The 25852-nt window shown below is 54.9% G+C and overlaps 4 protein-coding genes across 4 annotated transcripts in view; 2 read left to right on the top strand and 2 right to left on the bottom strand.

The window, feature by feature from the left end:
- Window positions 1–1055: 1055 nt before the first annotated feature.
- MONBRDRAFT_32895 (uncharacterized protein) lies at window positions 1056–6218 on the bottom strand (the record flags this gene model as incomplete). The annotated part of the gene is made up of 8 exons (XM_001746779.1): window positions 1056–1096; window positions 1188–1526; window positions 1664–3445; window positions 3782–3862; window positions 4624–4681; window positions 5182–5281; window positions 5416–5534; window positions 5646–6218. The coding sequence occupies 8 exons, from the start codon at window positions 6216–6218 to the stop codon at window positions 1056–1058; spliced, it is 3093 nt and encodes a 1030-aa protein (XP_001746831.1).
- Window positions 6219–7222: 1004 nt separating this feature from the next.
- Window positions 7223–11597, top strand: MONBRDRAFT_26438 (uncharacterized protein; the record flags this gene model as incomplete). Its single annotated transcript, XM_001746897.1, has 10 exons — window positions 7223–7345; window positions 7433–7479; window positions 7608–7688; window positions 7789–7952; window positions 8029–8157; window positions 8252–8452; window positions 8561–8913; window positions 9032–10212; window positions 10375–10501; window positions 11391–11597. The coding sequence occupies 10 exons, from the start codon at window positions 7223–7225 to the stop codon at window positions 11595–11597; spliced, it is 2613 nt and encodes an 870-aa protein (XP_001746949.1).
- Window positions 11598–12056: 459 nt separating this feature from the next.
- MONBRDRAFT_9192 (uncharacterized protein) lies at window positions 12057–21696 on the top strand (the record flags this gene model as incomplete). The annotated part of the gene is made up of 5 exons (XM_001746896.1): window positions 12057–12555; window positions 12658–15023; window positions 15101–19888; window positions 21125–21458; window positions 21527–21696. The coding sequence occupies 5 exons, from the start codon at window positions 12057–12059 to the stop codon at window positions 21694–21696; spliced, it is 8157 nt and encodes a 2718-aa protein (XP_001746948.1).
- Window positions 21697–21926: 230 nt separating this feature from the next.
- MONBRDRAFT_32894 (uncharacterized protein) overlaps window positions 21927–25852 on the bottom strand; it is a gene marked incomplete at its 5' end in the record, with an annotated part of 5116 nt that continues 1190 nt past the window's right edge. Inside the window, 13 exons of the mRNA XM_001746778.1 lie at window positions 21927–22192; window positions 22286–22336; window positions 22457–22514; window positions 22636–22677; window positions 22787–22857; window positions 23007–23210; window positions 23328–23400; window positions 23499–23886; window positions 24002–24384; window positions 24506–24728; window positions 24839–24998; window positions 25172–25361; window positions 25489–25812. Of these exons, the coding sequence (XP_001746830.1) occupies window positions 22086–22192; window positions 22286–22336; window positions 22457–22514; window positions 22636–22677; window positions 22787–22857; window positions 23007–23210; window positions 23328–23400; window positions 23499–23886; window positions 24002–24384; window positions 24506–24728; window positions 24839–24998; window positions 25172–25361; window positions 25489–25812 (2274 nt within the window). The 3' untranslated portion in view covers window positions 21927–22085. The remainder of the gene's footprint in view (window positions 22193–22285; window positions 22337–22456; window positions 22515–22635; window positions 22678–22786; window positions 22858–23006; window positions 23211–23327; window positions 23401–23498; window positions 23887–24001; window positions 24385–24505; window positions 24729–24838; window positions 24999–25171; window positions 25362–25488; window positions 25813–25852) is intronic.

The following is a 25852-nucleotide window of genomic DNA, read 5'->3' as shown; positions in this document are numbered from 1 at the left end:
AATGCGTGGGCATCTCGCGCACCTCACCGGAAAGCCCCCACTCAACCAAAGTCGCACCGCTTGCTTGCTCGCTGATAGGATGGGGTGGTTGCTGTGTTTGATCCTGTCAAGCGAACAAGCCAAATTGTTGCCCAACTTGCAACCAGTAGGTACCTGGCGAAATGGCGTGGCCACGCTGTTTTTGCTCGCTTTGCCGAATTTTGATATGCCTTTTTATGATCCTGACCACGCGTTGGCATTTTGCTTTGCACGACAGATGCGCTACCCACCGGTGCCTGGCAGTTGCCAGACCACCCGCTTCAGTGCTCTAGTCAAGTTGTCCTCGTGCCACCTACCCAGCCGGGTCTACCAGCCGTGCTGGTCATGTTGGACCCAGCACCTTTTAGCAATGCACCATGCATCACCAGACGTTCTTGATTTCATGAAAAAAAAAAAAGAAGAGAAAGAATAAGAAGATTGCATTTCTGACCTCAAGGCACCTAGGAGGCAGTCTTCTGTCCCATCCGAGCGTTGTTGTGTGATACATGAAAAATAAAATGATCGAAATGAGAGGCAAAGCGCTATGAAGACGAATTGATTCGATGGCAGTCAAGGTTTGTCTTGTCAGAACAGTTCAATTTTGTTTATCATGAAGCATGGTGCAAAGTTTATCAACAACGAGAATCAGGTCAGAATGCAAAACAGCCAGTAGCGTCGGCTATCAAGTCTATTGCTGTCGTTCACTGTTCGACAAGGACGCGTGCAAACAAACGAACTCTCCATGCACAAAGGCCCGATAAAAAAAAAAAACTCAATCAAAAAAAAAAGGAGTGGGTGGTCGAACAAAAAAGGACGAGAGGAGTGAAACGGAGTCAAGAATCTGATTGTCATGTGAACAAACCAGGGCCACACGGCAAAGAGAGAGCTGGGATGAGAAGTAGTCAGCTTATGGAGCGAAAACAAATGGAAAACAGCGTTGTCCAAAGGCCAAATCAATCCGCCCGCTAGACAACACGGGCACTCTTTTTTTCGCGGGGAGGTTTTTCTCTTTCTTTTCCTGAGTCAAACAATGTTGTTTATTCGGCCAATGCCCCCATCGCCGATGGTGCAGCAGATGCTAAGTAATGGTGAAAATGCAAGGTGCATGAGGCACGGCTTCGATAATGGAAAGAGGGTTGGGGAAGGCACGCGATGATTAGAGCGCTTACCTTTGCGAGCGCCAGCATCAGCGCGGCTGGATTTGCGACGCTGTAGGGTGAGCATTTTAATGTTTTCCGTTAAGTCGGCGTTGAGCAGGGCCCCGACATCGCGGATGGCGGAGAGCTCAATCTTGTGTTCGGCCATGAGAAAATCGACGGCCTTTTTGAGCTGTCGGAAGGTGGGTCGGCGGTTGGGCTCTTTGATCCAGCAAGAATAAAGCATGTCCCAAACATCGTCTGGGCACTCCTTGGGCTGACTGAGGCGCCGCCCTGCAATGACTGCTTTCATAACCTGCTTAAGTTCAGTTCCATGATACGGCTGGCGGCCGTACGCCAAAATTTCCCAGACTGATTTTGGCATTGCCAGCAGCACCAGGTGAGAACATGTCGAAGGGTAAAAAAAAAAAAAAAAAAAAAAAAGACCAAGAAGGAGACAGGTGGGACGCGGGCGAATTACAGGGCAGGGGCGACAAAAGGGCACGTACCAGTGACGGCAAAGGACCAGACGTCGCTCTTCTCAGAGAAAATTTTGTACTGAAAGGCATCAATGGCAAGCCAGCGAATGGAGAGCTTCATGACGCCCTGCTGCTTGTAGTAGTTCTTCTGGTTGTCATGGGGTCTCGTCAAACCAAAGTCAGCAATGCGGATCGAGCTGTTGGGACCGAGGAGGCAATTGCGGGCAGCCAAATCCATGTGTACAAAGTGCTTGGAGGCGATGTATTGCATGCCGCTTGCCAGTTGATTGGCCATGTGCAGCTGCTCGCCGAGGTTCAGCTTGATGTTTTTCCGTCGGAGCGAGCGCAGAACATCACTGAGATCACCATATTGGCAGTATTCGAGAACCATCAGCATGGGTCGCTTGTTGAGGACAACACCGCAGAGCGAGACCAGATTTTCGTGTGCGCCGATTTGGAGCATGGTTTCTGCCTCACGCAGAAACTCATCTCGATCGTTGTCGGAGGCCTGGCCACGCAGCATTTTGACAGCACGCAGCTCGGGTTCGCCCTCGACTTCGGCCCCATCAACAGAGTATTCGCTGAGGTAGACCTTTCCAAACTGACCAGCACCAATGGCTTTGACGGCCTTGAGGCTCTTGCGTGGCAGCTGAATGGCAGCGAGAGCAGAGCTTGACACGGCTTCCCGCTTTTTGCCCAAGGCCCGGAAAGGGTTGCCCACACGGTCCTTGCCAATCTGCACAGTTTTGTTCATAGCCTCGGTCAGCTGGTCAGCTTGATTCTTGGGGCTGCGCTGGCACACAAAGACATGGCATTCGTTGTCAGAGCGGCGGTCGTCGACCTCGATGTAAGCAAAAGCATCGCCCTTTTTCAGCTTGGTCGTGCAATGGAAGGATACAGCCTTGACGAGCGTGTTGAAAAGCAGTTCTTTTGTAGCTGCGTCAACCACGCGCACGCCCTCGGCGGAGAAGACGAGGCAAACACGATGACCATCCGTCGCAGCGAGGTCTTTGAACTTGGTCGGCTTGCCGCGAACCTGATCGGCCAAAAGGCCCATGGCGTGCTCGACAGTGTTCTGTCCCGAATGATCAGCGGCATTGATGGTGCCCACGTAGTAGACGTGGCTGAGCCAGAACGGCTGCTCGTCGTCGTCGTCGTCATCATCATCATCATCAACGTCCGCTCCCTCGTCACCTTCCTCGTCTTCTTCATTCTCCTCAGCAACGCCGCCCAGGACCTTGGTCTCTCTGGACAGAGCTTGGCGATCCTGCAGGAGCTCAAGGGCATCTGCTGCTTCGCGAGCCTTGCCAAACTGCAGCAGGTAGGTGTAGACCAGGCCTAGCTTGTGATGAACAGCAAAGACGGCCAGCGTTTTTCCCCCGCTGATGCAGAAGTGCTGGATCATGGGCATGGACTCGTTTTCATACACGAGGCCATCCTCGGCCGGATCCGCAATACGGAGACCAATGGTGGAGATCATGGCCGAGGCCTTGACGGTCACAATCTTGTTCTGCTTGAAGTATTCCAGGGCGTTGCTGATGAGGGCTTCCGCGTTTTGGGCAGTGACGCCCGTGCCCTCGACCAGGGAGGGGCAGCTTCCAAGAAACTTGCAGCCAACAGTTTTGGGCTTGATCCGCTTGACCTCATCAACGGCATCTTCAACCGTGAGGGAACCTTGCTTGACCATTTCCATGATGAGCTTGCGTTGTTCCTCATCCATGGCCGTGAGTTCACCCATCCGCATCATGGTCTTGTGCTTCATCTTGTCAAAGTCAGGCAGCTCGCCTGCCGGCTTTGCCATGATGCCAGTTGCTCTGCAGACGTATCAGAAAAAAAAAGAAGAAAAAGATCAGGTGTCCACCGTCAGCGGTCTTCTGGCGATTTGCCGCTCAGACGTTCAAGGGCTGGCACAATGGCAGCAAAATCAATCGCGTTTTCAGCAGAAATAAAAAAAAGGGGGGCGGAGGTCAAGGCAGGGGCGGAACAAGGTTGCTCGAAAACAATCAGAGCGGCCCATGGAAAGATGGCACTACCGATTCAAAGCATGCACACACGCGCGCATGCACACACACACGCACATGCATACAGACACACGAACATGCACGCCTTGACCGGGCGGGAGGGAGGGATTTGACCGGGAACACACACCTGTTTGCACCAAACCGAAAGTCAATCCTCGATTCGAATCGGGCGAGCGGGCCGTGTTCAGCTCACACCCTGAACCGAGGTCTACAACATTGAAAAAACACAAAGACAAGCAAGCCGATGAATCAGACCCCTGCACGCACCATGACCATCCCGGCCCACCCCTTTCCTCTATCCTTGCGCTGCCAAAAGATCCCCCCCCCCAAAAAAAAAAAAAAAAAAAAAAAAAACCCACTTGAGAGCGGTAAAATGAAAAAGTTATTTTTGTCAAGAGAAGAGAGATGATATTGGTTTGGAGAGAGAGAGAGGAGATGAGAGATGAGAGAGCGGACGGGAGGATCATTCCGCACGAGCTGTCTTTCCTCTTGTCAACTCTCTCTTGTACCTTAGATTGGAAATGAGTAACCTTCCTTGTTGTTCTCTGATTGTCAGCAAAAAAAGCAAAAGAAGCAAACAGGCACCAGCAGGAGCGGAGGGGTCAATTATGATATCGGTGGGGTCAACTTGGGGTGTAGGAGCAGAACTGCTCATGTGAAATTAAAGGACATCACAAAAACATCAAGAGGGGGCGTCGACCAGCGACATGGCAGATGGAATCAAGCAGAGCAATGCGTGCCAAACACTGCAAACACTGTTCCTAGGCCGCCAAATCGTCGGCCAAGGGAGGCGGCGAGGCGGCCGGAGAGGCGTTCATCTCTTGGATGGGCTCGATGCGCGAAATGTACCACTCGGCTACCCTATGGTGGGGATATGAGGGTACCGCCAATGCGTCAGAAGATCAGGGGTTCCCCCAGCAAAGCGTGCACAGGCAACAAGCAGCAGGCAGCCAAGGCAACACGACTAACCGACTCGGTAAGCCAGCGGAGCTGAGCTGAGTGGCAAGGGATACGGTAACTTCAGACACTGCACAAGTGGGTCGGCAAAGTAAATTGGACACAAATGAGATGAGGCCTAGGGTCGCTGTGACTGCCGATGCGAGTGGGGCACGCGCACAGACATACAGCTAAGCTGGCGTCGAGCGCAGTATCGACCATGCAGCTGGCATCTGGCAACCGGGAAAGAAAACATCAAGCGGTGAGCAGTAGGCAAGCGTGTAGGCAAATGCACAAGGGTCAAACCAGCATTCCAACGCATCCTCCGGGTTGGATCAGCATGCACAAGAGTGTCTCATGGCGGGCCTGGAATCACGTACAAAGCTTGATGATGGAGGCCCCGCGTGCGAGGCTGACCGCAATAATTATGGAGCAGCAGGACATGACTCAAAAACGTCTATCGCCAACAGTTCCAATGGCAACCCCCAGACGGGGACAGGATCAGAGCGCGGGCCATGACCGAAACGGAAGACCCTGGGGCAAGCGCACCGCTACGCGAGTCGATGGAGCCAGCGAGTCACTTCAACATACCGTCAGGCGATCGGCGAGGCGAAGCGCCAGCTTGGACACCAAGCTCTCGGGCAACGTCTCCCCTACAAAACCATCATGGTCATGTGCTTGCAATTGTTCTCTACCAGCCAAAGGGGCAGGGAGGAAGGTCGGGGTGAGAGATGTGGAAGCTGATGGAGAGGTCCGAGAAAGTCTGAACGTGTTGTGATTCCTCTATCCCATCATTACGGCAAAATGAGCTTTGCAGGCACAAACCGTAGAGTCGGCCATTGCCGGTATATTTCTAGTCGTAATGCGTCCTCGAGCAGGGGAAAGGGCCCTCGGGTCCGCACGTGGTCAGGGGCCACCGTCTCCGCCGCCGTGCTAAAAAGGTACTGCATTCGACCATAGAGTCCAGATGAACCAGAGCAATGGCAGTCTGTGTCCCAAACCAGGTCAAGACAAGGCCAAACGAATGCACAGATGGGCATGGTACAGCAGCAAACCGGACTGACGCGCTCAAAGGCAGTAAATGGTTGCACGCTCTTGGCGAATCCCTCCTCATTGGGCAGCCGACTTTCACCCACATCCAGGTCGGCAGCCAAGTCGACTTTGGACAGCGCCCCGGGTGGGGCGGCGCTTGGGTCATTCCAAGCGGAAACGGCAAGAGGTAGCGCATAGGTTTCCATGATGACGCTGGGCGCGCTCCGGTGGGCAGAGGCCTCGGCTGCTAGAATACTATTGTAATTGTATGCATCGCGGCGGAGCTGGCGTCGGCTCCGCTTGGCAGGCTGCGGCTCGCGAGGCTGCCCGTCCACAGGCTGAACCTCCTGGGCCGACAACAACTCGCTGCTTTCGTCTTCACTTGCGCTCTCCACATCCTCACGCCCACCAAGATACCACGCGCTGTGAGCAGCCTCCTCATCCCGCTCATCACGCTGGAAAGGCGGCAAGCTGTCCTCATCGCTTTCCACCCCGCGCTCACTACCCGACATGCCACTTGCCCTGTCCGAACCCAGCTCCCGCCCCTGGAGCGCTTGCACCCCAACACCCACAACCCCTTCTCCTCCACTCGCCATTGCCCTTCTTTCCTCCGCGGCTCCTCTGCATCAAACCCCTTTCCCCCCCCCACCCAAATGCCACCGCCACCGCCATCTTCCAGCCAAAACGACGAATCGAACCGTCTGACATTAAAGTCTGACATTGAGCGTGTGTGTGATTTTTTTTTTTTTTTTTCTGATTTTTTTTTTAAAAAAGTTGGGAGCGATGGCGGCAACGGTTCAGGTACTGTATCGCTGACGCGATTGGAGTGGGGTGGCGGGCTCGTGCGATGGTTGTGCGGCTGCGCTACCGCATGGCAGATTGAAAGGGTGCTTGGGGTAGAGACGGTGCTGACTTTGGGTCTCGTTCGCGCTCTAATCCGATGCTTTGGGGCTGTGCAGGGCGCGATCTTGAACGTCCTGCATCTGCTGGAATTGCCCCCGGATGTGCTCGTGCAGCAGTATCATGTGCCTGCCGCGGCCGTAGGCCACGACGAAGCGTCAGTCTCGCACCCCGGCGCAGCTTACCCATCACCTCCGCCATGCCGATGCAAGCACAGTTGACTCATCGGGACCTGCTCGACAGCGAATTTCTCGCCAAACCCACGTCGCAGGCCGTTTTTGCCGTGACCTATGCTCTGTTGCACAAACTCAATCGCCAGCGCGCCCGCCAGCTTTTCCGGTCTGCCACATGATTGCGCAGGATGCTTGATGACCTCGCTTTACTGCTCCTTGCCTTGGTCCTGCGGCCCTTGGGCTCCATATCCTCATGTTTCCTCCTCTCCACCCACCGGCTGCCCCAGCAACTGTTGGCCCATGCTCGACCGCAAAGCCGAGTCTGAGTTTCGCCGTGCCTGTGGAACATGGATCGCCGAAATAGCGCAGGAACATCCACACTGTGGCATCGAAGCCAATATTAGCAGTGTCATTCACGCTATATCAGGTCAGTGCGATGTCAACGCCCCCATCCTGCATCCGCATCACCAGTGCCGGCCTTCCACTCATCCATCTCCCTTGTATCCACTGTAGGATCAAGATTGCTCATGTTGCTCCTTAAACTCGCCACTTTTGTGCTGGGGGCCCTCGGTCAACAATGCTTTGGAAGCAAATTCGTCGTGTCTGAGCCCCTGCCCTCACTCTCTGGCCTCCCCGATTATCAGCGTCAGGTCAGCCCGTTTCCACGTCGAGCCTCCGTGCCGCTCATGTATCTCCGCCTCATGCCGAGGCTCAATTTCTGATTTGCGTACTGTTAGGCCGCTATTGAAGCACAGCACCGGGCAGCACAGGGTGCTTGCAAGGCGTAAGACCTCTCGATCCTCGCCATCGCACCACGAGAGGAACAGAGCGAAGCTCAGCCTTGGCCCACCTCGTCCCAATCATGGAACATTTAGTTCCTGATACTGATTTGCTTTTTTTTGTTGCGTTCAGCGTTGGTCGCCTGGCTTTGCAGGCGGCTGCCGTCCATGAGGACTGTCGTCAGACAGCGCAGGCCCTGCTCAAGCAGCTCGGGTACGGTCTTGTGCCACAGCCTGCAGGCGGGCCACACACCGGTCACATCTCCTCCCCCCTGCCGCTTCCTGATACGCGTGCCATGCATACACTGTGATAGGGATCTGCAAAGGCAAATTGGCGTGATTGAACGACAGAAGGACGCCATTGCTGCCAGTGAAACTGGCGGGCACCGTTTTGCTTATGACGCTAGTCGCCTGCGCACCATCCTACAAGTTTCATCCCAGCACTGGTCCCAACTTGTTGCGTTCAACGACGATACTGGTCTGTGCACTGGTCCTGCCCTGCAGCGGTCCTTGTCACTAATCTCATCGATGGAATTGGTTCCTGGCATTTATAGAGGGCGCCCGCGAAGCTGTTCGCACCATCACCAGCGACCAACGGCCAGAAGTGTGTCTTGACGGACACCAATACGAAGCGCCATTATCGCCCAAACTACGGGCCTACTGTCAAGCAGATATCAATGCAGGTACACGGCAGTGCCCCGGTGTAGAAGACACCCCGCGCCACTGACTTCCCTTCGCCTCACCGTGTGCCAATCTACATCTCTGCTGCAACGACAGGACGGCTACGACCATCCAAACCGGCCGGTGAGGATCTCGATTTGCAAGCCCTCTTACATGGTCTAGCCACCATCTTGGAGCGCCTGAGGCAGACCAGCCAGGAGCACCACGATGGCGTATTTCGACGACAGCTTGAAGCCTTGGCTCAAGCCAGCGAGCGGGTCGTGACGAACAACAAGGTCCAGGCCGCTGCGTTTCAAGGTCGGGTGTCCCTCTGGCCGCCACCAACCCAGCTCAGATGACTTGTGCCTGTGATGCTGGTGGTGAATCGTGTGTTCACGTATTCTTGCATGGCCCATGCGGTGGTAGAACTGCGAGAGCAACTGCAAAGCCGACTGGCTGAGCGGCGACACGAGCATCAGCGCCTGGCCAGCATGTTCACACCTGCCACGCCACGGGCCACCCAACAGTTTGCTGCATTGCGCAATCTGCGCTCCCATGGTGGTCGGCGCCATGTCTCCCAGGCCCAGCAGCTTGATTCCTCGTTGCATCAAGCACCTGCCGAGCGGAGTCTGGCCGAGACCAAGCTCATGCAACCAACCGAACCTTCATCCCCGCGCGCCTTCTTGTCGGCCATGCAGCAGACAACACCACGTTCCCTACGCAACGATCGCTCCTTACGAGTCCCGACACCTCGCTCCGTTCAAGACATTCTTCAACAGGTTTGTCCTTTCCTTTTTTCCCCTTTTTTTTTCCTTTTTTCCTTTGTGTTTGATTTGAAAACTGACTTTATGTGGCCAACGTGCGTCATCACATGATGATTGATTTCTTGGATCATAGGCCTTACACGAAGAGGACAGACCGGAACCCATTACTAGGCCAGAGCCTGTGGCTCAGAGCCAGAATAGACAACCAAATGTCGCTCGTCAGAGTGCACCCGTGGACACAACCCCCTCTTCTTCTCCGCCCATGCGGAAAAGCTCAAACCCCAGTCAGCCAGCACCATCGCGCGTACCCAAGCCCATCTTTGCCCGCGACCACACGGCCCAGATTGAACAGGCACCATCACCCGGAGTGGCTGCTCGAGCTTCGACGCGTGGTAACACAGCTCAGACTCCCGGCTTGTTGGCCGCACCGCAACCGCGCGCTGATCCTCTCGATGACCTCGCTTCTCGAGTTGCCCAGTTGATGCAGGATGGGGATGACGAGTCGGGCGAGGGCGAACTGGGCAGTGTCGATGGCTCCCCGCTTCCTAGTCCAGGGGCCAGTACCAGGTCTTTGGCTCAGCCTTTTGGCGTCAACGCTGGGCCAAGTTTTGGGTTGGAGGATATGGTAGAGCAGCTCAGCCCCAGCCATGCCTTTCAAACGCGCCACCAGCTTCCGCGCACACCAACCGCACCCACGCCGCCGCTCTCTACTCCCGCCGAGCCTGCAGCGAGACCAACGGCGGTAGCTCGGCAGCCCAGTGCCCCACTTGAAACAGAGTCCGATCTTGTTGAAGCAGCTTGGACCCCGAGCAAGCACGCCGTCGCTGCCCACCCTCGTGATCCGGCGCGAGCGCGTTTGCCGACGTCAGCCAAGCGCAGCCAAGCGCGCCCTGGTGTGCGGCGGATTGCAACGAGTTTGGACCGCTCAGCCCGCGAAGCAAATGATGGAACGGGTCGTTTTGTGGCAGTAACGCCTTCTGCACCCGAAGAAGAAAGCCGTGCTCGAGCGCTGACGCCATCAGCGCCTGACGAGCAAATAGGCACCGACGCCGTGGGTGACTGGCTCGATCAGGAAGCTGACAGTTTGTACTCCGATATCTCCGTCACGTTGGATACGGCGCCCGCTGCGGCTGGAGCAAGCGGATTGGATTACATGCCTGGAACCGCATCACCTGGTGTGGCTCGCGGCGCACCTGATGTGGCTCGCGGCGCACCTTCGCCCTTGGAGCTGCCACTGGATCTGAGCTTGGGACATGAATCACCGGTACACGAGGATGAGTGGGCGTCGCCGGCGGGTTCCCTGGCAGCATCACAGTACGTGCCGACCACCTCCACCGCCACCGCCGCTCTTTCTTCCTTGTTCTCTTTCCTGTTTTTTTTTTTTTCTCCTGTGCCATCCGCTTCCTTGCTAGCTTCTTGCTTTCGGTGGCTCTCAAACTTTTGCTATTTCGCCGCTTTGTGTTGACGATTTCATAGACCGGAGCGACTCCTCCTTCCCTCTTCACCGCAGCGGGTATTTTCAAAGGGCTACGCGCCGCCGTCGGGCGAGTCCCTCCCGACCTCACCGATTCAGCGACGCACCTCAAGCACAGCCCCATCGCCCGTGCGGACACAACCGACCACGCACACTCCGCAACAGAGCCTGGGCGTGCTGGCATCTGCGACTGCGAGTCCTCGAGACCAAGGTAGCATGATCGGAGGCCTCTTGCTCCATGGCAGGCGCCATCGGTGGGCGCTCCCCAGTCTTGGAAAGAGATGGCTCACTCACACGGCCCTATCGTTGTCGTGCCTTTGAACTACCTTCCTTAGAGTTGGAGAGTATCCGTGATCGCCTGGCCCGCCTGCGCCAGCGCACACTGCACAACCAGACGTGAGAACGAAAATGATGACAATTCATCTTGTGTTCCGAAGCGAAGAAATTGCATCATAGTCAGGGACCATTTGTCAGCCTTTTTTCATGATGCGCTAGCAGCTTCCAAAGCGCTAGCAGCTTCCAAAGGGTCCTGTGACGTGTTTTCCTTTGCGCAAGGAGGGAAGCCTTTGCACAAGCCTTGCACAAATTACATCGCGCGTCACTGGGTCCCTTGGCAATACACACGTACCGCTGGCCCAACACGACCCCAACACATAACTTTTCCCTAACACATCAATAGACTCTCTCACACACACACACACACACACACACACACACACACACACACACACACACACACACACACACACACGGGACGCCCGAGCTGTTTTGATGGGCCATCACACACACACACACACACACACACGGGGCAGGGCGAGCTGTGGTGGCTGTAGCTGTGGACGCTTGACGTTTGACGCGGGCGGGCGGGCCAGTGGCATTTTACTATCATCTCGTGTTCGTGAACGATCATAGACACAGACGAAACCTGCTACGACTGGCCTGACAAGCGCTCGGACTCGACGCCCGACTGCCCTTTTTTTTGGCTGCTGCATCACCTCACCTGTCCACCATGACGAAGACGTACCGCACGCAAGGCTTCAAGCCCTCCCAGATCAAGCAACAAGCTGGCGCCAAGGCGCACGCTGGCAAGGACCACCACTCGGGTGTCTCCTCCGACTCAAAGAAGCACGGCAGTGGCGCTCACAACTGGGGCAGCGCCAGTGACGATATCAAGCAAGGCCTCGAGGAATACCACAGCCCTGCGCCCGCCGCTGCCGCCCACTAAGCGCGCTTTGTGTTGTTCTTTTAAACGTGACATGACTGTGATTGACTGCCCATCCCACCTCCCCCTTTGTTTATGTATCTTGGGGACTTGAGTGACCCCTTGCTGTGCCTTCTCTTTTCCCTTGCCCGCTACCACAGTGGCTGAACGCAGTGCGATTCCCTAACCCTGCTTGGTCAGCAAAGCTTGTGGCCCGAGAAGCTTTTATGAGAATGAATTGATACCCCAATTTTGTGATAATAATTATGATGAGCAAGCCTGACACAATCATGCTTTAGCAAGATCTTGGGAATTCCACAGCTTTTTTTTTTTTGTTTTGGTTTGGTTTGGTTCACAAGCAAATCAAAGCGAGTCCGCCTGAAGCTTTGAAAGCACCCCACACAGACACTCGACAGGGCATTTTCGCAGCACCATTGTCGCTCGAGGGCAGGGCGAGGTAGCCCAAGCCTGGAAAACAGCATCATGAACAGGAATCAACAACGCGTAGATGCCATGTTCAGCGACATTGAAATGCACGACGATTTCCACCGAGCGGAGGCGTTTGAGCAGTTGCTCAATTGTGTGGCACAGATATCGGATCAAGTTGATACTCTGCCCGGTTCACTGTCATCTCAAGAGAAAAGAGACGCCAAAAACTTCATTCAATGTCTTAAAACCTTTTTAGAAGCACGGCGTGGACCTGCTGCAGATGAAGATTTCGAAGTCATCGACCTGGATCCTGACCTGGATGGTGACGGTGATGATGATGGTGATGGTGACGGTGACAGTGATAGTGACAGTGATGACAGTCTTGGGCCACCAAAGTGCTTGAAACAAACACAGAATACCTTGCTTTTCTCAGGTGAGGTCGGCGAGCCCACCATGTTTCTTTCGACTCGATACCCGCTTTTCTCATACTCGCACGCCACAGGCCTTGGGCAAAACTACGAGGACTGCCATCCTCGTCACGTCCAGTCTGCTGGTAAATCTTTGCATCACCCGATTCGGCTCGCTTAGGCGTCCTTACCGATCCTACATTTTTCTCACTCGAGTCAATCCTCCTTTCAACCTCGTTGCACTGCAGACGATAACGATGCTGGATGGTACCGCGTCTTGGAGCACGTTAAATACAGCGCAAGTGGGTCGGCAACCTTGGGATCCCCCTTGAAGGATAGCGAGGTGGCCGAAGTTCGGGTTGTCGTCGGCAAGCGCTTGGAGGAGCTGATCGAGATCTTGACAAACAAGGAGCAGAACTTCTGGAAAGGCGCTGCCCCCTTGACCACCATGCGCATCCTTGCTGAACCAATTGCCGATGAAGCGATTACTGAGCGCTACATTTCGGGCCTTAGCCAGGTGGCGGCGCTAGTACAGCGCCACATCCAGGGCTTTGTCAGTGCGTTGCGTGCAGCCGAGTATCACGAGGCAGCACGTCAAATGCAGCTGCTGCAAAAGTTGTCTTGTTTCAATTCGGAGTTGCAGCAGCCATCAGTGGCCGAACACGAGCTTTGGGAGCTTGGCAGTATTTGCCCAGAGCTCCAAGATTTGTCGACACAGTCGTGGGATCATTCTCGACTGCTACAGACTTTGAAGGGGATGGCACGCGCCGTTGGAGAGGCTTTGCATGATCGCATCCGCAAGGCCAATGAGAAACTCCCATTTGATGCCGACGTCCTACCAGAGGTGCCGCAACTGATCCAGTTTGATTCTTGCTTGGCATCGATGTGCCAAGTCAAGCAGCTTTGGTCGCCCTTGGCCAAGCAGTTGCGCGAACACGCCCAAGAGGCGCAGCGCACGCTTGGCACCGTGGTTGCCGCTCTAAAAGAGAGCACGCAACAAGCTGGTTTGTTTGATTATAATCAATGGCCGGCTTTGCACCAGGCGCTCGACCTGCATGAACGCGGTTGTGCCTATAGCTCTGTCTCGGAGCTCGAGGTCGTGCAAACCATGTTTGAGAACGACAAGCAAGCGCTCAACGCTGCGGTCGAGATCATGTGCAAGGTGATCCAGACCATCAGCGACCTGATTGCCGATTGCAGTGCAGATGAGGCTACAGTCCAGCGACTCGGGCGTACTCTAAATTTGTTGCAAGGGCTAGAAGAAAATTTTGCTTCCAAGTATTTGCCGCCCGGCCAGGCGCCGTACTTTCAGAGCCAAAAGGCCACATTTGAAGGCGCCATTCGGACCGGCGTTGGACGCCCCATTAATGATGCAATGGCCAAAAACAATTTGTCGGCGGCCGAAAAGAGTCTCCAGCAGCTTTCGCTGCTTGTCGCAGTGTTTCGACGCAATAGCGCGGTGCGGGATGTGCAGAATCAAGCGCGCACACTCCTCAGCCAGCTGGCCGCTCTGCACACGGAGAGCAACATAATCCTTGACAAAATCGTCGAGGGCCAAGCAAGTCAAGATGCTTTCGAGGCTATGGCTCGCGCCACGCAGAAGCTCGTCTCATATCGCTGCCTTGACCCCATCATCGTGGATGGTCGGATACTGCAAGAGCCTTCAGAGCTTTTTGAAGCACATGAAGACAACGCGACTGTACAAATGGTCACCGTGCTTCAAGTTGCCACGACCGAGTCTGTGCTGCGACGCACAGAACAGGCGCTGCGCGAGAGCCTTGGCAGCCTCGTTTCTTCGGTGTGCGAGTCGATTTCAACCAAGGATCCAATCAATGACTTTGAGGTGCAATATCTCTGCCGCTTTCATCCTCTACAAGACACGCTGGGGCCTGAGCACGTTGAACTCGAGTGTCGTCGCCTCACAACAGCGGTGGACGAGGTTGACAAAACATTGCAGGCCTTTGAAGTTGTCAAGGCTCCGTCCACAACGCGGGAGAACGACATGGCCTGGCTGGTCCGCACCATTGCCTTTGCAGAGCACATCCGCTCCAATTGTCCCTTGTTTCAGTCTCAGGATTGGTCGTCTCTGCGTACGAGTCTAGAGGTCAGGCGCACCGATCTCATGAACCAAGTTCAAGCTCATGCGCAAACTCTGCTTGACGCAGTCCGAAGTGCAACGGCTACTGGGGACCTCGGGCAAACACGAGCTGAGCTGGCCTACCTCCAAGGCCTCAATGACAGTTGTAACCCCGACATGCAGAAGCTTGGGCAGCCCGTGTATGCGCAAGCAAAGGATGCTGTGAACCGAAAGTTGGAGCAGCTCGTTTTGGAACACCGCCAGAACCAAAGTAGTGGCAATCTCGCGAGTGCTCAAGAGACCAAACAAGCGCTGTTGGGCGCCAGCGTACTGCAGGAGCACTTTTCTGGCATTGATCAGCTATTAGCCCACTTGCATGACGATGACGACCGCGCTTTGAAGGAGATCAGGTCCCAGTTTGACGCGTATCTAGAGGAGGCAAACTATGAGTGTGCTGAGCAACTTCTCACCGAGCTCGCTGCAACACATGAAACGCCTGAATGGGCTGCATGCCACCGATCTCTTGTGCAATCTGCGGTGCGTCAGCTGCGCCAACGACCAGGGACATACTGAAGCAAGCACGGCGCATGGAGCGGCAGGTTTTGCAATCGCAGAGCCATGGCGACAAGCTGCAAGGCACCTTGCTGGAGATGGATGAGTTGGACGAGAAACTGTCCAGGCTGCAGGTGCTTGCGCCGGTCCTTCCTGATCTTCAGCTACACGACGTGGAGGCTGAATTTTCCAAGAGTATCCGCAGCATTTACAAGCGTCTACACCAGCGCTTGTGGAAAGCAACCACGACAAACCAGTTTGCTACAGCCGAGGTCTTGTATGCACTGCTCATTTCTTGGAGGAGTCGCGAACGCGATGACGTATTTGACGCCAGCCGGCTGATTCACGATAGCTCTCTGGACGCAAACAACGATGCTGCCAACGAAATGCCAGCTGAACCCAAAGGCAACTTGGCAGAAGTTGAAGTATACGCCAGAGAGATTGACACGACCATACGTCAGCAAGTAGAGCAGCTTGTGCAAGCCCGTGCCGGCCCCAAACTGAGTCGATTTGTCAAGGCTGTTGAGCGTATTCGCGCACAAGAGTACGACCCTGACAACACGCTCTTTCCAAACTTGCTGGCTTTGGCCGATGATGTCAACCAGTGGGTGGAGCAAGCTGCCGCCAAGGAACTTGACGAGATTGAAACGACCCTCTTTGAACTAGGCCCAAGCTTGGCCCGCGCGAAGCTGTGTGGGTTTGATGATTTCTTCTACAACCCTCTGCAGGGGGACGAGTTGCCGCCTTTCAAATCTTCGGAGAGCCCTTTGAGTGTACAGCGAAATGAGGTGCATGATGCTATACAACAAGCCCAGGATGCAGAGGATCTAGAATTGCTGACACCAGAATCCGCTCGAAACTTGGCACAAACTTTTGCCAAAGATGGTGTTCACGAGAGGCCAAATTTCGTCTCGAAGCTGCGTAACATCTGCCAGCGCGGCGTCCAAGAGCTGCAAACCCGCCAGGCTGAAGCGCTGAGGGACAAAAGGACTGGCACGTTGTTCACAGCAGCAGCTGTTGGGCGTGTTTTGGGCTTATTGGCGTTGGAGACAGAGCTCAAAGACAAGGGCTTAGATTCTTTCCTGATGACCCTTCAAACCTGTTACATCGTGCCAGCCTGCGATGCCATTGTCAAACGGGCAGATGATGATCTGAACTGTTTCATTGACATGGCGAGAGCTTTTGACGTTCAGGGCGTCGAGCGACTGTTTGCCATCTTTGACGGGAATATGAAGCGATTGGAGGAGTCGCAGAGCTTTGATATGACCTTGCTTCAAGACGCTAAGCAGAGTTTCGCACAACTCAAAGGAGATGTTTCTGCGGAGACGAGTGGCGCGCAGTTGGGGGCAGAGGATGTTGATCAGCCATCACTGAACGACATTTTGACCCCGAACTTTGAAGCTGAAAAGCTGGACCGACGCTTGGAAAGGCTGAAATACCTGGCTAGCTCGCAAGCTGAAGCGCAGCAACGCAGCCAGAACTTCTTTGGAGCCAGGAGCTCGTTTGACCCTGCCAGAACGCTGACTGCCATTGTCGCCCATTGGCGTAGCCTCACGCAAGACCTGGTTCGAGTGTTTAAGCAGCGCTTATCTGCACATGACCAGGTTGACGAGATTGCGGCATGCTATGCATGGATTGGCCAGCTCAAGGTGGTTGCCGACGCGGATTTGGTGAGAGATTTTGCGGATGCCAGGCGCCGCCTCGATAATTCTCTGCTCAACTTTGCTCGCCAGGCCGTGACCAGCGTGCTAGCATGTGCTAAAACCAAGGATTGGCAGCCCATGAATGCCCTTTTGCGCTTTTCCTTCGACCTTGACGGCGCTTTTCTACAACAAGCCAAGGCCCAATTGCCTGCGCCTGCGCTCTCGATGGCGTCGGAGCAAGTCAAAGCCTTGCTGCAGCTTGTCCAAGAAGCTGACAAAGTGGGCAATAAGAACCTGGCGAGCCTGGCAACCTGCTTGGCTTGTATGCAAGAACTCGCGTCCAATTGTATCTCGGACGAAGTTCAGGCTGAGGTCCAACGTCGAACAAAGGAGCGCCTTGACCAGGTGCAGACTACTGGACCTGATGATACCGCAGACCTAGACCTAGGAGATGCGCTGTCAGCAGCAGGCGAGTACGGTGAGGAGGTGAAGCGAGACTATAAGCGCTTTGCAGCAGCCCTCATCCGTCAGCGCCAGGAGGCAACTCGAAGCATGACACTTGACGTTGCGCTGAATAAAATGCAGCTTGGCACGAATGCCATTTCGACAAAACATGCTGACCAATTGCGAGAGGCGTACAATCGGTATCAGGCCAAGTTTGAATATCTGATCCGCAAGCCACCATCTGCCATTCCAGATTTGGTGCATGCGGCACAACAGCATGGCCGTAAGCTGGCACGGGATGCCAGCGCGCTCAAGCGTGAGCTACCCGTCCTGTTGGCGTATCTGTCTGCCATTTGGAGCCTCTCCAGTCGTGCAACAATTGCAAAAACAACCAAATCCAGTCACGGCATCTATAAGGAGCTGCATGTCATCCAAATTCTGGCCCTGTTCGAGCTTGTCGGGCTGAGCCAGTCCAAGGGGTGGATTGCTGGCCTTGGTGCCTGGTGCAAGAGCTTCGTGCCAAATGCAGCCAAGTCCAAGCTTGGAGGTGCCTTTGTACAGCTGCAAACGGGTGGAGGCAAGCGTATTCTGCTGGGGTTTGCTAGCGTCATCTACAGCCTCCTGGGCTTTGATGTGGCCTGTGCCTGTTACAGCGCCATCCTCAGTACTCGCGACTATGAAGACTTTAAGGCCTTTTTTGAGCTGTTAGCTGTGAGCAAACACATTCAATACAGCACCTTGACAGATTTGGCACGGGAGGCGCTCAATACCTCTGGTGACATCCGGGATGCTCTCCAAACCTTGATTGTGACGGGCAAGCTGTCCGACGGCAAGCCTCAGAGCCACACAAGGCCGACAATTCTTTTGGTCGACGAAGTGGACACTCTGCTGTCGCCCGTTTTCTTGACGGAGCCCTACAACCCAGGCACGCTTGTTCACGACAAGGACTTTACCGCACTCATGCGAGCAGTGTGGAGCAATAAAACGCTCACAGCTCAGCAGGTTCAGCAGCTACCCGAAGCCCAGACCTTGCTACAGAGATATGTCCACGCGAAGAATCTGATGCCGACCATCTTCAACCTCGTAGTGGCAGGTCGGGCTGCGATTGAGAAGAACCAGCACCCACACAGCGTTGACGATCAAGGGCGGATTGTGTACAAGCGGCAGGGTCTGGATGAAAACAGCGCTGATGTGGTGTACGGCTACGAGACGCAGTTTGCCTACCTGATGGAAGAAGGCCGTGGGCGCGTGCCGCCCGAAGTCTGCGCCGATCACATTGGCATGCTATTTACGGCAGGGCACTTTAGTTTCGTGAAGATTATTCAAAGCTTTGATATGATTTCTGGCGTGACTGGCACGATGCCTGAAGACACGACTCTCTTGAACGACCGCTTCAATATTGAGCGCCAATGCGTCATGCCCTCCATGTATGGCGCCACGCGGCTCGTGCTTGATCCGGTGCTAATCACCGAAAACATGGCGCAGCAGCATCAAGCGATCGCCGACGAGTGTCATGTTCGCTCCTCGGGACGCGCCGTGATTGTGTTCTTCCCCAATTCGACAGCACGCGAGGCCTTCCAGGCCTCTGCTGAGTTTCAGGGCAAGCTGGGTGGGCGCGACATCAACATTATTGATGTAGGCAAGCCAGACATTCCTCATCGCATTCGGCAGGCCACGCGCCAAAACTCCATCACCTTGGCCACGGCGCCCTTTGGCCGAGGATCAGACTTTACGGTGCTTAATCGTGACATCAAGGCCAAGGGTGGTGTGCATGTCATTCAGGCCTTTCTGTCCACGGAAGTTGCCGAGCAGATTCAGATTCAGGGCCGCACGGCGCGAGAGGACAATCCTGGTAGCTACCGCCTCGTTTTGTGTTTGCCGGATCTTAAAAGTTTGCTCAAGGAGCATTACCCAGACACCATCCGATCCGGCAGCTTTTCAAAGCTGCCCATCGCGCTTGATCAGGCACGGCGGGCTGTGCACGCGGAATTCTTGAACGCGTCCTTTGCTGCACTGCGGCAGTGCGAGGCCGCCCACGTGGCCTCTCTCAAGCTGCGAGATGAGCTCTTTGCTGGCCGACAAGGTAATCCAGAGCGTGCCCTGCGATATGTTCAGCAATACTCGTCACATGCTGAGTATGCAGAGGCGGCCGACGTCTTGATGGTGGTCGACGTGTCCGGAAGCATGACCGACTACATGGAACAGGCAAGGGCGTTTGTGCGCACCATCGCGCGTGAAGGATTCCATCTAGACTCTGCTGCAAGCCAACACCGCATGGCCTTGTTTACGTTTGGCACGACGGCAACTGCGCTCGGCAGTGAGCCCTTGTTCACTTCCGACTGGGCTCAGCTGCAACAGCGCGTGGCTCAGATTGCCGTCAATGGCGCGACCAACTACTTGCCAGCTCTGGAGTTGGTTGAGCAGAGCTTGCGGGATTTGAAGGCAAGCGATCCGGCTCGCTACAACGCCTCAAGACGCATCGTTTTGTTTCAGACGGACGGCAGCAACAGTGATCGGAATCAAACTCGGGCTATTACTGCGACGGCACGGCGCATCGTGGACGAACTTGATGCCACATTGATGGCTGTACTCACGGGTGCGGGCGTGTCTTCCTCAAACGTGTCGTACTATGTTGGGCGCTCCAGACAGTTTGACAGCCAAGATCGCACGGATGGCGCTGCACTTAGCAAGCTCATCCTGACTGTGGACGACTACGATGCTTTGGTTCAGCGTGCAAGCGACATTGCTGCCTGCGCGATATCAGTGTGAAAGGTTCAAGTGCGGTTACAGCTGTTGACGACTGCCCATTCTTGCGCAGTCGGGAACGCGAGTCAAGGCAGCTGTGAGCCCAGCGCATCACCACCTTGTTGTATAAATTGTTGTGCATTGTCATGATAAGCTGACCCGTGTTTCTGTCCATAATTGATCGAGCATTGATATTCCGGTGAGCCACATGCGAACTGCGACGATGCCAACACGCAGGCGGATGGATTGCTGCACAGTGCCACTTGCCGCTTTCAGTTATCCCTAAGCCTACCCTTCTCTCCTTCGGGCCAGTCACCCAATCACAACTTCCTTACCCATCAGCCAGTGACCTACGCTGCCATTTGACCATAAGAACCGACAGAGAATTCAACAAACCATTGGATATCAGATTCCAGGTCTTTTTTGTAACGGTCGCAACACACACACTCTCTTTCTTTTCTCTTTTTCTCTTTCTCTTTCTCTTTCTCTTTCTCTTTCTCTCTCTCTCTCTCTCTCTCTCTCTCTCTCTCTCTCTCTCTCTCTCTTTCTCTCCCTCTCTCTCAAACTCTCTCTCAAACTCTCTCTCAAACTCTCTCGCTCTCTCTCTCTCTCTCTCTCTCTCTCTCTCTCTCTCTCTCTCTCTCTCTCTCTCTCTCTCTCTCTCTCTCTCTCTCTCTCTCTCTCTCTCTCTCTCTCTCTCTCTCTCTCTCTCACACACACACTCTCTCGCTCTCTCTCTCTCTCACACACACACTCTCTCGCTCTCTCTCTCTCTCTCACTCTCTCTCCGCCTGCCTTCATTCACATGACCTCACCTGGCTGCTCGACTTGGACGGCAAGCAAGAACGGGGGTTGGTCGGTACCAAATCGATGGCAGGGGGTACGCGAGGGGCTTGCCCCCATTGTGGGCGCTCTGTGCGACCTTCCAGCTTGAGCGCCCACGTCACCAATTGCCATGCCAAAGCCGAGGTGTGTACGACGTGCAGCTAGGATTGAGCCTGCATGCCGGTCATCAGGAGCGTGGGATGCTCACGGCACCGTGCCGGATCACCCTTGCCTTGTGTAAATAAACGTGTACCGCAGGCTAAAGCGCGTTCGGGCACAACACGGCGGTTCCCCATGACTTTTTCGCAAGCCACCCGAGCGCTCATGACCTTGCGCGATATTCACGCCTTTCGCACATATTTGACCCGTGAGTCTTTGGCAAGCGCCCATGCTCGTGGCCAGTGTCTTTTGCTTTTGCTTGCGTTCCAGGGCCAATTGACGAGCATGCTCTGGAGTGTCGCTGCTCCTCATTGTATGTATTCCACCTGTCCTACTCTGGCGGATCAGGACACACGTCGCAGGCGCCGGACGAGCCAGCCGCAGCACCTGCTGCAGTACCTGCCGCAGAACTTGAGCAGCTTCGTCAACACATTCAGCACCAAGCGCGCTTTGCGCTCACCAAGCGGTCCGTGTCTCGAGCCAGATATCACCTTTGAAGCCTCCTTGCACTCATCTTCGGAATCGCCACGGAAAAACATGTGCACCTGCTGTCTGACTCTTGCTTCATGGCCCACCTTGCTGCAACACACCCCAGGCGACAAAGGTATTCCTTGTTAGGCATTCGACACCTTGGCCCGATACTGGACGATGTCGAAGCAGCTGCCATGGCAGACTCTGCGATAGCAGACGAGCGCAAGCGAGGGCAAAACTACATCAGCGACCGGCGAGCTGCACGGCGCAAACTGACCCCGCGCTTCATGTTGGTTCAAGATGCCGAACTGGATCAGGACATGACCTCTCTGGGTATCGCGGGGGCCTCAAGTGTCAAGCACAATGCTTGAGCTGTTGCGCACCGTCTTGCACAACAAGTCATCCCCCTGTCGGGCTGCTGTCTGTCTCGGCTACCCACCTGGATGATGGAAGTAGCTTCAAATCACTTGACTTTGGGGGTGGGGGGGTCACGGACTACAACTTTGCTTTCCAAAGCCATGCGTCTCAACTGACTCAAGAACTAGACGGCATGTATCGTTCCGCCCCATTGTCGTGGCTCAGAAATTTATCAATCGATCAATAGGGTAAAGATGAATTATTGATTTTAAACATGCATGCAATAACTTTTTTATTCTTGTTTCGAATCATCGGGTTGAGCCTGGTAGGCCACGAACGAACATTTCGAAGAGTGTCGGGATGTGGTTAAGATACCCAAAGGCAGCATGAATGGGAAGCTTGGCTACTCGCGATCCATGCGAAACATGGGCTCGTCCTCCTGAAAGGCATCTTGAAGATTCTCGAGTGAGACAATAGAGTGCACCCGCGGCACAGCCGCATCGGCATCGGCTATTCGAACATGACGCAAGCCGCATGCCCTGATGAGTGCTAGCATAAAAGGACGGCATTTGGGATCGCACTGCCTTTCTCTAGCAACCTTACCATCACCCAGCAACACGCCCAGACCGCTGGTTGGCGAGGTGCTTAGACCCTCTGTGCAGAAATAAACCATCAAAGGCAATCGATGGCATCGGGTGTGAGCTCGAGGGACAGACAACCCACCACTGCCACAGACAGGCCTGATAGGAATTTTGCATGAAAGACAGAACATACCAGGTGAACGACTCAAGGGGCTTTCGGGTGATGTGCCCAGCCGAAACGTGGGCTGTCCCTAAGTCAGTGGAAAGCGACCAAGCCGAAATGCATGCTCAAGTGAGAATAGGGCCAGTGTGAAAACGAATCCAGAGATGAGCCTTGCCGCCTTCGAGCCTTTCCGCTTTCATCCAGCTTACATTGGGGGACGAACGTCGCACATTGATGGCTGGACTAGAGCCCTGTAAGCCCAAAAAAAGGCAGCCAGAAGGTCAGATCAGCCCGCGGGAGGTCAGATCAGCCCGCCCGAAGCGTTGTTGTCATTGCAAAAGAGGGTGGCACGGAACGTACCACGTTCATCGGAAGTGAATCCGAACTGCCACGTGAGAATGAACGCTCTCGCCCCGGAGGCGAGCCACGACCTAGGGTGTGACCAAAAGTGCACACACAGTGTGAGCCAGCAACGATACTCTGTGAGCCAGCAACGATACTCTGCGATCCACGTGAGATCTGGGTTCCCTCCCCTGCCCCATAATCGAAAGCGGATCGTCGCTGCACCCATTGATCCCACCTGGCCGGCTTGGTAGATCAGTGGGAGTAGAACTGGAGCTCAGTAGTGCACGCGGATTGGGCTTTGGCTTGGATGCAAAGTTGGGTTTGCGTCGGGCCGCGGCTGCCGTGCCCTGGCGGTGTGAGGAGGATGTCTGCATGTGTGATGAGGTCAGACTGCCCCAGCCATCGTCTCCGCGCGAATGCGCCCCCGACTCGGTGATCGCTACAATGCACAAGGCGTGTGCCCAGCAAGCGAGGTCATCAGATGAGAAAAAAGATCCTACCGATGCACCAAAAGCGCCCACACCCTGACTGCCACGCTCACGACAATACGCCATACCTGCAAGCATTTCGTTGAGGACGGATTGGTTGGGTGTGCCATAGTCTGTGTTGTCCGGTGACGTCCACGTGACCTAATCAAAAACAACGAAAAGACACCAATTAGACCTAGAGAGAATTGACCCCTCCGAGAAAAAAAAGGCTCAGCTCGGCACTGCAAGGAGGAACACACGTCTGCCATGTCGCTGTCGTTGGCAAACTGAACCTTCTCCAAAGGGGCGCGCACGAAGTTGTACTCTTGCATAAAGAGGCTGCGCTCCGGTGCGGGCGCGGGAGCAGCATCCGCGGAAGTAGACGAAGCATCCGTGGGCTTGTTGGTTGCGTAGCGCTTCAAAGCAAACTGCGGGCCCATCCAGATGCGGCGGTGCGGTGGATTGCTTGACCGCTTCTCGAGCGCACGGGTGACCGGATTGCGGTGCTTTTCCCGGAGCAAATGCTCATCGCGACCGCCGCTCATGAGCGCCACAACTTCTCCATGATAATTCTTCGCGGGCAGCACCATGGGCGTGGTGCAGCAGTCCCATTGCCGAGTGGCTACATACGAAACCTTGATGCCGTCTCTGCAAGCCAAAGGGGACAAAAAAAATGAGCAACGAACATCAGCCAACAAGCCAACAGACCGCCTCACAGCAAGCGTATAAGGGGCCATCAGAAGCTAGATAGCATGAGCCTGACCTGGGCGTGGCATCGGAGATGGTCACGTCTTGCGAAAGGTAGGAGGGGCCGAGATAGCCACGCATACCATCAACCACATGTCCCATGGTTCCAAAAAGGTTGCTAGCAAGGGAAGCCACGGCATCCGTACTGGGGGAGCTTGAGAGGGAATGCGGGTTGGAGCCCGGGGCTACCTGAACTGCCTCGCTATCTGAGGCTGCAAAGCAGCGCAGCTGAAACTCGCCCAAGCGTGCAATGCGGGAGCACGCCAGAATTGAAAATGAGTCGCCGGGCTCCGAATGGGATGAGGCCGGCGCTTGCCACGCGGGTGCCAGCTGGCGTTGTCGACTCAAGGAAGACGGCTGAAAAGCGGTCATCAAGATGGCGTGGGCGGCCCGCGCTTGCTGCATGGGCCAGAGCAAGAAAGCAACAAAGGGCCCCAGGGAGAATGAGGCCAGATATAAGGGCGTGATAAGGGACAAGCATGCGCAATGCCCCGCATGCTGCTGACAATGAACCACGAACCTTGGGTCCCCCGCTGGTCGAAGTTGCCTCGGGAACGTCCAGATCGCGCGCCATGGGCTCTGCATCGGGATCGGTCACGGCGCAACGAAGCTTGATTTTTGCTTGAATGGTCTCGGTGGCGGCGTGTCGCCCCTGCAGCTCGTGCAGGCCCGAAGAAAGAAGAAAAGGGCTAACATTGGAAACTTGTGACTTCACGTGCGTGTCTCTAGAAATGGGACCGCCACTAGAAGACAAACAAAGCAAGGCCCCGCCAGGTGAGGCGTGGCTGATTGTGCTGCGCATCGTGCAAGATTCCGCCTGTACATCCCCCTCAAGGCAAGCAATGACACGCACTTGGGATGGATGGGAAAGAGGTGAACAGTCCCACGTTGTGAAGCGACGGCAATCCAGCGGCCATCGCCAGAAAAACTCATATTCTGAATGATCGCGGGTGTGAGACCGCGGTTTAGGCGATAAATGGGGCTGGGTGCTTCAACGTCCATGGCCAAGTGGGCTAAAAGCAGGCAATGAGTGTGTGAAAGGCAAAACATCCGTGAGGCAAGGGCCGAGAGAAAGGGATAACAGGCTGAAATTCCCTTTTTTTTTTTTTTTTTTTTTTTTTTTTTTTTTTTTTTTTTTTTTTTTTTTTTTTTTTTTTTTTTTTTTTTACGCCAAGAAGAGGCGTACCCAGCTGATAAATGTAAATGTCATTTCCATGGACGTCAGAGACGGCAAGAAGAGTACCGCTCTCATCAAAACGCAATCCGTTGACTTCGCCGTAGTGGCCCTTGAAGAGAGCCAGCTGTTGGCCCGTTTTGCTGTCAACGACCTTGATCATGCCTGTCACGTCGTGGTTAGAGTCAGACTCTGTACGCGCCTGAGGGAAGTCGATGCAGGGATGGCAGGAGAGGGTGTCAGCGCTCAACAGCCTGGCCAATATGAAAAAGAGCGGCGAGAACGAATCCGACATGGGGCCCAGTAGAACAGCTAGCGGAAAAACTCACATGAGCTGGACGGGCAACCCGAGGTCCGCCATTGACCAGTTTGGACACGTGCTGCATGCCCCTGTTGCCCCACTGCATGAGACGAGAGCCAGTTTCAGCGGCCAGGTTGGCAGCCGTTTGCATGGGGGTGGGTTGCATGTCCAGTTCCGAAATGGTCAAAGGGACCTCAGTGGGACGTTCCGAGGAGGGAAAAGCCAGAAACCGGTCGCTGATGGCAAGGTGGAGATCGGTGCGCTGCGCAGACGGCGGGTGGGCTACGCAGTCGAATGTTTCCATGTGTGCAAAGTCCGTGGCCGAGTAAAGCTCGACAAAGTGTTTGGACATCTAGAGGCGAGGGGGGGGGGGGGGGGGGGAAAAAAAGGGG

The sequence above is a fragment of the Monosiga brevicollis genome, genomic scaffold (assembly GCF_000002865.3).
Source record: "Monosiga brevicollis MX1 MONBRscaffold_14 genomic scaffold, whole genome shotgun sequence".
Taxonomy (NCBI): domain Eukaryota; class Choanoflagellata; order Craspedida; family Salpingoecidae; genus Monosiga; species Monosiga brevicollis.
Note: the sequence above shows the minus strand (reverse complement) of the source record. Positions and strands in the feature narration are given on the sequence as shown.